Genomic DNA, 13,731 nt, shown 5'->3' on the forward strand with positions numbered 1-13,731 from the left:
AAGAACTATTTCATAAGCTTCAAGCTATCTAGCATTGCTCTCCTCCATTGAACCACGAAATGTAAGTGAAGCATGCAAAGATGAATGTTGGGTCAAGGCCATGAATGAAGAACTTGATCAGATTGAAAAGAATAACACTTGGGAGTTAGTTCCAAGACCAAATGATAAGAATGTCATAGGGACCAAATGGATATTCAAAAACAAGTTGAATGAAAATGGAGATGTTATTAGAAACAAGGCCAAACTTGTTTGTAAAGGGTATGCTCAACAAGAAGGTATAGACTTTGAAGAAACTTTTGCACCAGTTGCTAGACTTGAAGCCATAAGAATGTTCCTTGCTCTTTCTAGCTTTCAGAAGTTCAAAGTATTTCAAATGGATGTGAAATCTGCCTTTTCAAATGGAGACTTAGAAGAAGAAGTGTATATTGAGCAACCAGATAGATTCATCCTTGGAAATGATCCAAAACTTGTATGCAGACTTAAGAAGGCACTCTATGGTCTTAAACAAGCTCCAAGGGCTTGGTATTATCATTTGGACAAATACCTCCAACAAGGTTTTTCAAAAGGATCAGCAGATAGCAATCTATATATAAAAATTGATAATAATAAATTGCTAATACTTGTTGTGTATGTTGATGATATCATCTTTGGTAGCAATGAAGAAGCCATGAGTCAAAACTTTGCTTTGGTGATGCAGAAAGAATTTGAAATGTCCTTGCTTGGTGAGTTGACATATTTTCTTGGTTTACAAGTCCAACAAAATAAAGACGGTATCTTTTTATCACAAACCAAGTACCTCAAGCAGATCTTGAAGAAATAGGGCATGGAAGATTCGAAACCAGTATGTACCCATATGGTAACAGGATGCAGCCTCAACACAAATGATGATTCAGCAACATTACATCAACCAACCTATAGATCCATGATTGGTAGTCTGCTCTATTTGACAGGTACCCAACCAGACATCATGCATGCAGTGGGAATAGTTGGAAGATTCCAGGCAAATCCAAAAGAAGCACACCTTCAAGCGGTTAAAATGATTTTCAAATATCATCAAGGAACACAAAACTATGGCTTATGGTATCCTAGAGATACAGATCTCGCACTTCATGCATATACAGATGCAGATTGGGCAGGAAGCGTGGATGACAGAAAAAGCACTAGTGGAGGTGCATTCTTTATGGGTTCTAGATTAGTATCTTGGTTCAGAAAGAAACAAAGTTCAATTGCTTTATCTACAGCTAAAGCGGAATATGTGGCTGATGTATCTTGCTGCACACAACTCCTTTGGATGATGCAAACTTTGCAAGATTTTCAAATCACTTGTACTCCACCTATCTCTATTTTATGTGATAATACAAGTGCAATCAGTATTTCAAAGAATCCTGTCATGCATTCAAAGACCAATCACATACCTATCAAATATCATTTTCTCCAAGAACAAGTGCTAAAACAAAAGGTCAAATTGGAGTATGTTCCCTCCAAGGAACGGGTTGCTGATATATTCACCAAACCACTGCCCAGGGAGACATTTGAATACCTTAGACAGAAGCTGGGAGTAGTTGATGCATCATCTTGCTGTTGAAATTATCTGTTTCAGAGAACAGTGGTTGTACGCGAGTTTCATGAAGTGTATCCGTGTACATATGCCGGTTTCTGTGGATACAGTCGCGTATATGTGGGGCCAGACTCAGGATGAAAAGAGTCTAATATGGATCTGACAGAGATCCATTTGACACAGGTTCAGGGGGAGCATATACTTCTAATAATGAATTGTTGGCATTATTTTAGAAGATCTTGGATCAATTTCACAGCTGTTTTTGTTCATATGGAACAGGTGCAGAGGAAGAACATGGTTGCCGGTCTGAATGATGATTGACAAATGTTGTTGATGTTAGTTGATGATGACTATCATAGTCTTATCTTAGATATTTAGTCTCTATGTCATGTATTTCTTTTATTATCAAGGTCATGTAATGTCCTATTTTGGTTTTCCCACTATGCCTGGGATGGATGATGTAATGTTCTTGTTTTATCATGTGTAAACTTTTGGTGTATCCCCACTTGGTTGGGTGGATTGGTCAATATTGGTGTATCCCCACTTGGTTGGGAGATGGATGTATGTATGAGTCTTTGGTGATAGGAAGGTCATCTATAGAGTCATGTTCTTTCTTGTAGAACATCTTGTTGTAGACCTTGCCTACAGTCAGGGGGAGCATGGACAGCAGAGCAGAGCAGAAGATTTCAGAATGTACTCAGGGGGAGCATAACCCTTTGCCCTTGATGACAAAGGGGGAGAATGACTTTGAGTGACTTGGGGTTGCCATCAAGTCCAAAGGGGGAGATTGTTGGCATTATGACATTGGTTTGGCACTATGACACAGGTGTTGTCCTTGATGGCAACTCACACAGATGACAGATCACAGTTCAGGCTCTCAGAATAAAAGAAAAAGAGATATACACAGTTTCCACTTAATCAAGGCGTGTATACACACGGGATCGCTGATCAAAAGTCGCGTATGCGTATGCACACACTTTCATGCACGAAAAAGTGCGTACATGTGGGAAAGCTTATTTTTAGTCCATGGTATTTGGACCTACAGTTTTGGACCATGGTATCGCGTCCGAAGTGTTGAACCCAGGTATTGGGTCCTAAGTATTAGTTCTAAGTGGTTTTGGACCATGGTATTGAGTAAGGCCTAAGACTATAAAAAGGGAAGGAGATCACTAGGCAAAGGTACTGACTCAAGGATTGAATATCTTATGAAGAGCAAGATCTAGAATATTGTTCATTGGGTTATGGTGCATAGCTGGATCTGAATTAAGGAGGAACCTGAACGCTAGGAGAAGGATAAGTTCTCTTGATGGGTCAAGATCTTAAGGCTTGAAGAAAAGTATCTTTGTGTGATTTTTGATCTGTTATATTTGACGCATGACTTGATCTATAAATCTAATAATCTGGGTATAACTGATGTCTGAATAATTGAAAAGGGTAAATTATCTTTTATATATATGTACGCAGGTTCGGTGCAGCAAAGACGTGTATACACGTTGGTTTGGTAATTCAAAATAGCGTATATGATGGTTTGCCTTAATACAGAAGCGTATGCATGCAGGTTCTTCATCTTGAAGTAGCGTACGTCTCATAAAATATGTTTTAGCTACTTCTGTTTATTGCTGCAGTATTCTGGGTTCAGGATTGGTGTCTGGTTACTATTACTGTATTCTGGTTACAGCATTCAGAGAAGTGATTGATTGATTCAGTTTTGGTTGGTGCAAAGGGGATTGCTTGATGCAAATATATTTGATGTTTGATTGATGGATCCAGTCTGAAAATTTATGAAATGTGGTCCCTGGAAGAAAGAGAAGGTTGTAGCCTTCTGTAGGTCAGCACCTACGTACTAGTACATCAGCTAGTACAAGAGCTAAGGGGGTTGTAGCTTCCTTCTAGAAGAAGCTGGAGAATGAGAGAAGGTTGTAGCCTTCTACAGGTAGAAGCCTGTGTACTAGTATAAGACTACACCAGTACAGAAATATTGTAAAAAGAAGTTTCTTATTAAAAGAAGATAGAGACGAGTTGCAGCAAGTGGTTTTCACCCACGGTTTCCACCTTATATCTTGCATCCATGTGTGTGATGATCTGTTCTGTTTTACTGCACCTGTTTACTGTTCTTATGGTTAATGAAGTTCTGATGCACTGATTAAAGATCAACATTTAATGCATCATAAGTTCATTGATATACGCTGGTTGCCTTAGACACAACAAAGTATATACGCAGTTTCCTGTAACTGAAGTAGCATATACAAATATGATTATGAAATGAACTGATTCACCCCCCCTCTCAGTATTATTTTCAACAGAAACCCATTGGCAGCAAATGGGTGTTCAAAAAGAAGACAAATGCAGAAGGAAAAGTGGATAAATACAAAGCTCGGTTGGTAGCAAAAGGTTATTCCTAGGTGTCGGGAATTGATTTTCGTGATATTTTTTCTCCTGTTGACAAGGTAACTTATATTAGATTACTTTTATCTGTTGCTACTGCTTTTGATTTTGAGGTAGAACAGATGGATGTGAAGACAACATTTCTTCACGGGGATCTGGAAGAGGAAATCTACATAGAGCAACCTGAAGGCTTTGTAGCGAAGGGCAAGAAAGAACTGGTATGCAAGTTAAAGAAGTCTCTGTATGGGTTGAAACAGTCACCAAGGATGTGGTATCAGAAATTTGATACATTTATACAGGGACTTGGCTTCACCAGAAGCAAAGCAGATCATTGTGTGTATTTTAAATTAATTGGTGACCATGTTATTTATCTGGTCTTGCATGTGGATGATATGTTGCTGGTTGGAAATGACAAAGAAATTATCCAGGATTTGAAGACCCAATTGTCCTCCAAATTCGACATGAAAGATCTTGGTGCTGCAAACTATATTTTGGGCATGGAAATTAAAAGAGATTGGGCAAAGAGGAAGCTCTGGTTAAACCAGAGGAAGTATGTCGAGACAATACTGCAGAGGTTTAATATGCAGGATAGTAAACCGGTGAAGGTTCCTATTCCTGTAGGTGTGAGGTTATCTGTTGAACAATGTCCCAAGACACAAGAAGAGGAAGAGGACATGTCCCGTGTTCCATATGAAAGTGCAGTCGGTAGCCTGATGTATGCAATGGTCTGTACTAGACCAGACATTGCACATGCAGTGGGAGTATTAAGCAGGTTTATGTCAAAACCAGGAAAGGAGCATTGGACAATAGTGAAGTGGGTTTTCAGGTATTTGCGTGGCACTAGTGATTATGGTTTGTGCTACCAAGGAAGACCAGGATTGGACAAAGTGTTGGATATTCGTGGCTTTGTTGATGCAGACTGGGCTGGAGATCTGGATCAGAGAAGATCTACAAGTGGGTATGTGTTTAACCTATTTGGAGGTGCAGTCAGTTGGATGAGTAAGAAACAATCTGTAGTGGCACTATCAACTACAGAGGCAGAATACATGGCAACCACTCATGCAAGCAAGGAAGCAGTTTGGTTGCAGAGATTGTGTTCAAGTATGGGGTTAGTATAGGAAGCTATAAGGATAGACTGTGACAGCCAAAGTGCAATTTTCTTGGCAAAGAACCCTGCATATCATTCAAAGACAAAGCACATTGATGTTTAGTATCACTTTGTGAGGGTTATGATAGAAGACAAAAAGGTGTTGCTGGTAAAGGTGGACATTTTGAAGAATACTGCAGATGCATTAACAAAATCTGTGAGCTCTGAGAAGTTCTCTTGGTGTAGAGAGACAATGGGCATTTCAGCACTGGGAAAATGAATAAGCTCTCTTGTGGCCCCCTGTGGAAAGAAAACAACAAGTGGGAGAATGATGGGTTGTGTTATATTCTTTCCACGTAGTTAACAGGGGGTTTGAAGGGCACTCGTAACCCCACTTTATGGGGTCTGGAGCAGTGCCCTGGAAAATTTTGATTTTTGATCCTATGTTAGGTTGGGCGGACCCACCTATGGTTTTGTGTATGATTTTTGCACATGTTTTTTGGACGCGATGGTTTTCGGTCCATGGTATTAGATGCAATGGTTTTTTGGTCCATGGTATTGGATGCTTTGGCATGTATAAATATGTATTATAACATTGAAAGGAACATAATGAAAAATCAAGCTGGTAGTCCTGGTTTTGGGATTCAGGGGAAAATCTCTGTGTATATGTGTTTTATGTGTTATGATCTCTCATTGTTTATTTTCTGTGTTTTAGAATTCGTATGCAGGTAATTTCTGTACGGGGTTAAAACCTACAAGATGGAGTGATAAGGTACAGATGGAGAGAGAGGGAGAGAGGAAAGGAGGGAAGATAGAGAGAGGTGAGAGAGAGGGAGAGAAAGGGAAGCGAGAGAGAGGGAGCTATAGAGATGGAGGGGGGAGAGAGGGGGGTAGAGAGAAGGAGAGAGGGAGGGAGATAATGAGAGTTGGAGGGTAGAGAGAGAGATGGGGGAGAGAAATGGAGAAAGAGCAAGGAAGAGATATAGGTTTTTTGAGGGAAAAGGAGAGATGGATGGAGAGAGAGAGAGGGAGAGATGGGCCCAACCTAGATATGTGATGTGTATATAAAAATCAACCTAGATCGATCTTAACCTCACATCTATTAAGTTCCAAGATGGATCAAATATATTTTCATTTGATTCCTCTTGATGCTTGATAGATCCGGGGTTAAGATGGATCTAGGCTGGTTATATTTACCCATGGTGTCATAATTTATTATTTACCCATGGTGTCACAATCCATGGGTGAATACCACGGGTAAATAGAATAAATTATGACACCATAAGTAAATATAATAAATTATGATACCATGGATAAATACTATGGTTTACAAAATATATGGGTGAATACCATAAGTGAGTATTATAATTAAAAAGGTAAAATTAAAATCATCATATTAAAATTCTCACTTTAATATTATAACTTATTTTGTTTATTATCATACATTATCTAAGGTTTTAACCACCCTTCCTAAAAAATAATTATTAACTACAATAATTTCCACTTAAATAAAGTAACTTACCTATATCGAATAATCATAAAAAGCATATTCGCATGCCTTAACCCTTGGCTTGACCATCCGTAAATGTTGGCACATATATGCAACGAACCGCCTAGGCAACATTCAACAACCTTCATTAATATGATGGGATTTCATTCCTATGCTCTCGTTCATTCCTCCTAGTTGGGCACCCTCCGCGGGGGAAATTACCAATAATTTATTACTCAAATATCATTTATCAATTTTATTTCATATCTAGTTTAGAATTTTATATATTTATTTTAATTTAAAATTTATGATTTTATGAATAGATTGCTTAAGATTTGATGATACTAGTGTTCGTCCTTTAAAATTAATAAAGTTTTTGACCAATAAAATAAATTATATTTTAAAAACTTTATTTTTTATATTAAAATATGACGAAAATCCAAGCACTAAGGTCACTATAAGTTTCCTAATTCATGAGGTTTTAAAGAGTAATTAAGAGGTTTTAAAGAGTAATTAAGTTATAAAATTTGGTATGAATCAAAATATATAATGGCGTGTCTTTGCATTATAATATGATCATCCAAGTCTAATTAGGAAAAATATATAATTGCGTGTCTTTGCATTGTTTAGAGAAATAAAAGGTAGAGAGGGTCCTTGCATTTCTACGTTAAGGAATAGTTAATGACCATTTGTTGGAAACACTATTAGGGGAGCCTAGTTGACTAGAGAACCAACCATCGTAAGGAATGTGTTTACCAAGGAGTATAACAAACAAAATAGTTGGGTTAATTGATATTAATCTATGTAAACTTCTAGATAGTGAGTTATTATATTTTATTGTTGTGGTAAAACAAAATTGTTGGGTTAATTGATATTAATCGATGTAAAATTCTATATATTGAGTTATTATATTTTATTGTTATATTGTTGTGGTAGATTAGGAAATTTAATTATAATTGTGTCTTTTGTCTCCTAAATATACTAATGATATCTAGTTTTAGAATAATCTTATCTTATACATTTATTATATTGTAAAAAGAGGTTAGCTCTTCAAAGATATGTATTTCTCATTTTTATATATTTCTATAGGTTTTGTTTGATTTATCTCTATATTTTTAGGTTGTTGTCTAACATTTGGTATTAGAGGCTACAATCTAAGGGTTTTTCTCCTTCAATCAAGACATCATGGTATTTTCGTTATAATTCCTTTTTTTTAAGGAGATTTCAAATAATGAAATTTTGAGAAGAGTAGGAAGAAATATTGAGATATATGTGATAAAAATTTCAAGTTTTAGTTCATTGTATCTTTTAGAACATATTTTATGGAAGCTAGGGTTTGTGATTAGTGCTAAAATTGATATCAAATGAGTCATGTTCAAATTTTTAGTATTATTTTTATCAGATAATCTTAAGATGGTGAATATTTCAATTTCTTGAGTAGGCACTTTGGATTTTATATCATTATACTTTTTGAGATATGTCTTATAGAAGTTAGGCATTTTTGCAAGTATTGAAATTAGTTTCAAATGATTCATCTAGGAATTTTCATTATAACTTTTCTTTCTTATGTGAAGTTTCAAAATAATAATTTTTCAAGATTTTGAGAATACATATGTAAGTACACAAAATATAATTTTTGGGTTTTGAAATGCTACAATTCATGATAGGATTTTGACATGTTTTCGTTTTTAGTGTATAGGTTGTGCATATTAGGGTTTTTTATTAGTCCAAGAACTAGCCTCAAATATGTGTTCTTGCTAAAACTATCATATCTAAATATCATAAAGTCCAAATTGAGTTCCACTAACTTATTTGAAAATAAGACAGTCCTTAGTATTTTAAGTAAAAAATTGAAGTAGAATTGAAATATTGAACATGTAGCATTCCATATGGGAAGTTACCATAACTTTCACTTGGCACATCAAATTTTGGTCAAACCCATGGAATCATAGAGAAGATATATTAGAGAAGTAAATTATGAAAGTTCATACATATAAAAGCCAAAATTTCATAGATACATTAAGAGAAATGTTAGCTTTAGAAAAATCTCCAAATCAAGGTTTAATGGTACATAACTTATCAACAATGTAAATTTTGATTGGAAGATAATTTTTATTCATTCAAAATTACGTTAAAGATAGAAAGGGGAGTATTAATATTTTTCACATTGAAATGGATGTTACAAAATTTTCTACTCCATGTAAACTTCTAAAGAGATCAACTATGACTCAACAAGAAAGAGAACAATTTTTTCACTAGCTATATAAATTAGACAAGGAATTTAATGAGTTGGACATTAGGTAAATAACAGGTAATGATTTGGATGATAATAAGGAATATATGGAAAAGAAGATGAATGAAATAAGGAATATATGGAAAATAAGATGGATGAAAGTAGTGAAAAACTGGAAAAAAAGGATAATAATTGCAAAACTCCATGTCCACCATCTTCATATGTGCCCTAGATGGGAGATTCCATAAAGGAGATATTAAGATGCAAGTAATTCATCAAAATGTGGAGAAAATAAAGATCGGGTCCTATAATCATGATTTGTCATTACCTTCAAATTTGAATCATTGAGGGTGTAGTAAGGAACTTCCTAACTCCAAATTTATATATGAGGAAGTTTGATAGTAAAGATCCTATAACATTGATATTTTAGATGAAGAAATTTTTTCATATACATCAAGTACCAACTTTCCAAAAGGTAAATATTGCATCCTTGTATTTAGGAAATGACCATTTTTTCTAGTATCAAGGACTTTATTAAAGAGAAAATGATTGTATTGAATCTTGGTCCATTTTTAGGGATGAATTGATAACACACTATGGGGATATTGAGAGAAATAAATTCTTTAGTCAATTGATAAACAATAAGAAAAGAGGCCCTATTACATAGCACATTCAACAATTCCAAAATATTAGTCTAAGAATAAAGAATATTTAAGAGGATAATTTATTAGATCTCTTTATTAACACCAAAAGATAACATTTAGCATGAGGTATGTCTCTTTGAATTGAAATCCATAGATAATGGTTTTAGTGTCGTAAGGAAAATTAAAGGTAACAATATGGCTATTAGAAGAGTGCTCACTAACAAATTGATCCGATATACCTTTGATACCAGCATGATCCAAGATCTTTTCTTCAACTGATGTTAGCATAATTGCATGAAAGAGCATGTAAAAACCATATGTGCAAACACGTAAATAAGAAGAAACATAAATGAGACCATAAAGATGTTAGAAGAATTGAGAACTACTAAGAGCGGGGTGAATAAGTAATGTGACTTATGAACAGTTTTTACCAATTTTAACTTCAACTGATTCATGCAATAATTTAACCATATACACATTAAGAGATCATCACATAAGCATATAATCAAGTGAGTAGCTAAAACAAAATAATCATAAGAGAAACAATGTACAACACAACAATCAACCACATCAGAACATAAGATATTTGGTGGAAACCCTTTCGGGAGAAAACAACCCTTGTTGTTGTTGTGCTACTTTAAATCTTCTATTATGTCAAGAAAATGTATTTTACATATATTTTCGACTACCACTAGCTAGGAGACTCGACCTCAAACAAAATTTTTCTTTCCACCACATGCTATGAGACTTGATCTGAAAATACGATGAGTTACTGACCACCAACTATTCCAGTTCCCACTGGGAAAAAGTTACCACTTTCACAACACTGCTACTAGCATCCACTGGCACAGAGTCATTTCTACAAGTTAGAAATAACCCACTTTCCAGAGACCACTCTCCACAACACTATAAAGACCTTGATTTCATTCATTTTGAAACAAGAGGACCAAAATACTATGCTCAACAAGGCTCAACTCTACAATAAAATCCCCAGTAGCAAGACACTCTCTACAAAACATAATCAAACACCAAAAACAATAGGTTGTCTACTCTAGAAAAATAGTGATTGTAATATATACATAAAATCTCCAACCACATAACCATCCAACAACATAAACACATCTCGCAGTCAACCGTTGTTGGCTTGAGGGGCTGAGACCCAGGTTCAGAGTTAGCTGCGCTAACCAACAAACCATTTACCACCATCCCTTTTGATAATGATCTGCTCGCGAAGACCACAGTCTCACCTGAGGCGATATTGGGGGATGCTGGAACCAGGTTTCCACATCCAAAGGGATTATGGAGTGTGGATATTGACTAAGTCTAACTCACCTACAAATCTATTATTGCGCTACGCGATCTTACTTAATATTATACCAAATCTGGTCTATTCATACAAAAGTGACTACTTCACAGATCTAAAACTATCTACTGTGCATAAATAAATGGACCTTAACTATAACTGTAACAACATTCATATATTAACTCTGATCTTATCTTTTATGGCGCAACAAAAAAGTAAATAGTAATTGCGTAAAATAAAGTACAAAATGTAAGTACACAGATCTACCTTCAAAACCATCTTTATTATCTTCAGATCTTCACAATTACAATCCTTCTTACCCTATGCACACAGTTGTCGGGGCCTATGCACCCAACTGCAGACTTACCAAGGTCTCCGCGCACACAACTGCAGGAGTCTTCCCATTCGCTCTAACACAGAAAGATATGAAAATTAGAGACTCAAAACATCAAAACATATCCATGTTCTTAATTGATGTTCTTTGACTTACTAAGACAACCCTTTATATATATTTTTCTCTTAGAATACCATGGTCCATAAACTATGTGAGGAGCTCAAAACATACAACTTGATCCCATCCTTTTAAAAAATAAGGGGCTTTGACCCACCCTAAAGCCCCTATGACTCCTAAAACACTGCGCAAAGCATGCTCCACTCCTCAAAATGTGGGTTCTTTACAAAACTTTGACCTAGGGGGACCCTACCCAATACGCCCCCAACATAAAGATGTGACTTGTCCTGAGTCACTCAGATGGTATGTCTTGAATCTTTGATTTGAGACTGTTGTGTACATCCTTCAAAGGTTGAAGTGTCTCTGCGCACTACATGGGGGCCTATCGTACTTCCTCTACCAACTTCTCTGTCATCGGACCTGTTGTTACCAGACCAATGGTTCTTTGTGTCTACCTTATAATATTCATCTTGTTCTCCATTGTCTATGAGAGATGAATGGCTTCATCGACCCATCGTTGCGTCCGTGCTGAAATAATCTGTTCCTTTCGCTGCAACTCATTGATATGTCCCTCGAAAAACTTTCCCTCCTGGAGACGAGCAAACCGTTGCATAGGTACTAGGGTCCATGTCGTCACTTTGATTTCATCAAATTGTTGCTACTTGTCGCGGATCGCTACCTGTATCTACTGTACATGTGGGTCCTCTTGAAGCAAGGCCCATATCTTCATAATGTCTTGAAAGGTCTGGCTACAATCCTTGACTGTAGTAGCTATATTCTCAATAGAAGCCTTGATATCCGCTTCACACTGCTTGCGCACCTCTGGTGGAGTTGCTGGGTGCAGTCTCATCTGCAACTCTGCGATCTGCATTTCCAGCTCGAATTTGACTTTATCGACTTCCACCTTTGGTTCTTTTACTGTTGCCACAATCTTCTGAAGCTTCTCTTAGGGTGTTGCCTCTGTCTAGGTATGGAGCTCCGGTAGTTCACTGCAAGCTTTGGTGATGGCCTCTTCTAGCTATTGCCTATGCACAACAGCCTCATCATGATCCTGGTGTAGAAAATCTGTGATAGGTTAACCCGATAATGCAATATAATTCAAAGCAGAATACTATAACCTACTTCTACTATCAATTTGCGGAAGCGTAAAGATCGAGCTGAACAATATAGCCAAAAGAATAAGAATCAATGGCACAATACACATGAAAATACTTTTGGGGAAAGCCTCAGCTAAAAACCCCACAATATTGTATTATCATACATGGTGGAAATACATAGGAATTATACAAAGCCTTAGCTCTCACAACTAGCCAGCTCTTAGTACAATCCTCGCAGATGCTCACAAGCAATCTTGGCTTCTCTCCAGCCTTCCTCTCTGCCCTCCAAGCTCCTATTTCCTTGTGTTGTTCCTTCTGGATGATTAACCTGTTACCAAGTGGAAAAACAATCCTTTAAAACTACGCAATCCTCAAGGATGAATCCTTGACTGCATGCATGAGTTTTCTCCATGAAGAAACACATGAAACTGATAGTACACTATCCTTGAACATTAATCTCAACTGGGTCTTTCCCAGAATAGACATGCATGAGTTTCTGAGGAGGCAATCTTTAGTTAACTGGAGTATCACTAGTTGAGTGCATTAATGCATCAACTGAATGTTAACTCACTATTAGTTCCTCAAACAGTTTGGAACTAATTTAACTGGACTTAACTTAGTAAATTGAGTTAACTAATTACAACTCAAATATAACTCAATCTTATCTCCTTAATTTAAGGGATAACTCTTGCATGACTTCAAAAAGACTTCTAACTTGAATTTCTCCAACTAATTAATTTAAAATAAATTAATTAATTATTTCCAAGTAGCTGTTAATACTAAATTCGATTTTAATTCACAATTTAATTCAAGGAAAAATTAAATTGGAATATTCTTTTTGCCATATTTCAACACTCCCTCTCAACAAGAAAGGGATTATTTGCCACCCCAATCCTGTCTCTATGGAACTCGAATTTACACTTTGACAATGCCTTTGTCAGAATGTTAGCATCTTGCTCCTCTGTCGAAATATACTGCAGCAACATGATCCTCTCGACCTATGAAAAGCCACGGGAAACAAATCTTGCCTTATGCTTCTCCACACTACCATCAACAGCTTGCTTTACCTTGTAAAGCCAACGGGAACTCACAACTGACTTGTTCTCTAGTCTCAGAACCACGTCCCAAACACTGTTATGAACTATGGAGTCATACTCCTCCACCATAGCATCAACCCAAATCGGCTGCTGCACTGCTTCCTCAAAGGAAGATGGCTCGGTCTCAACACATTCCCCAGCAAGGGCCATGTATCCAGTGTACCTCTCAGGTGACCTCCTCTATCTGAATCCCACATTCTCTCTCGCATCGTTTAACAATGTGTCAACTTCTCTTGTGTGCTTCCATCCATCTCTGGAAGACTCTGCTTGAGTGGATGTCTCCACTCCTGGAACCTCTGCATGCTACTTCTCCGCATCAGTATGAGGTTCCTCCTCCTTAGGAACCAAATGTTTCTCCACAGCCTGTAGTTGGAGCTCCCTCTCAAG

The 13,731-nt window shown here is 36.6% G+C and overlaps 1 protein-coding gene across 1 annotated transcript in view; it reads right to left on the reverse strand.

The window, feature by feature from the left end:
• The window catches only part of LOC149211904 (uncharacterized), a 64,281-nt gene extending 52,260 nt beyond the window's left edge, over window positions 1–12,021 (reverse strand). Inside the window, exon 1 of the mRNA XM_089388510.1 lies at window positions 11,845–12,021. Coding sequence (XP_089244636.1) covers window positions 11,845–12,021 — 177 coding nt within the window. The remainder of the gene's footprint in view (window positions 1–11,844) is intronic.
• Window positions 12,022–13,731: the final 1,710 nt, after the last annotated feature.

This window comes from Pinus tabuliformis, chromosome 1_1 (assembly GCF_031772625.1).
Source record: "Pinus tabuliformis cultivar Carrire ecotype Pingquan chromosome 1_1, CPIR1, whole genome shotgun sequence".
NCBI lineage: Eukaryota > Viridiplantae > Streptophyta > Pinopsida > Pinales > Pinaceae > Pinus > Pinus tabuliformis.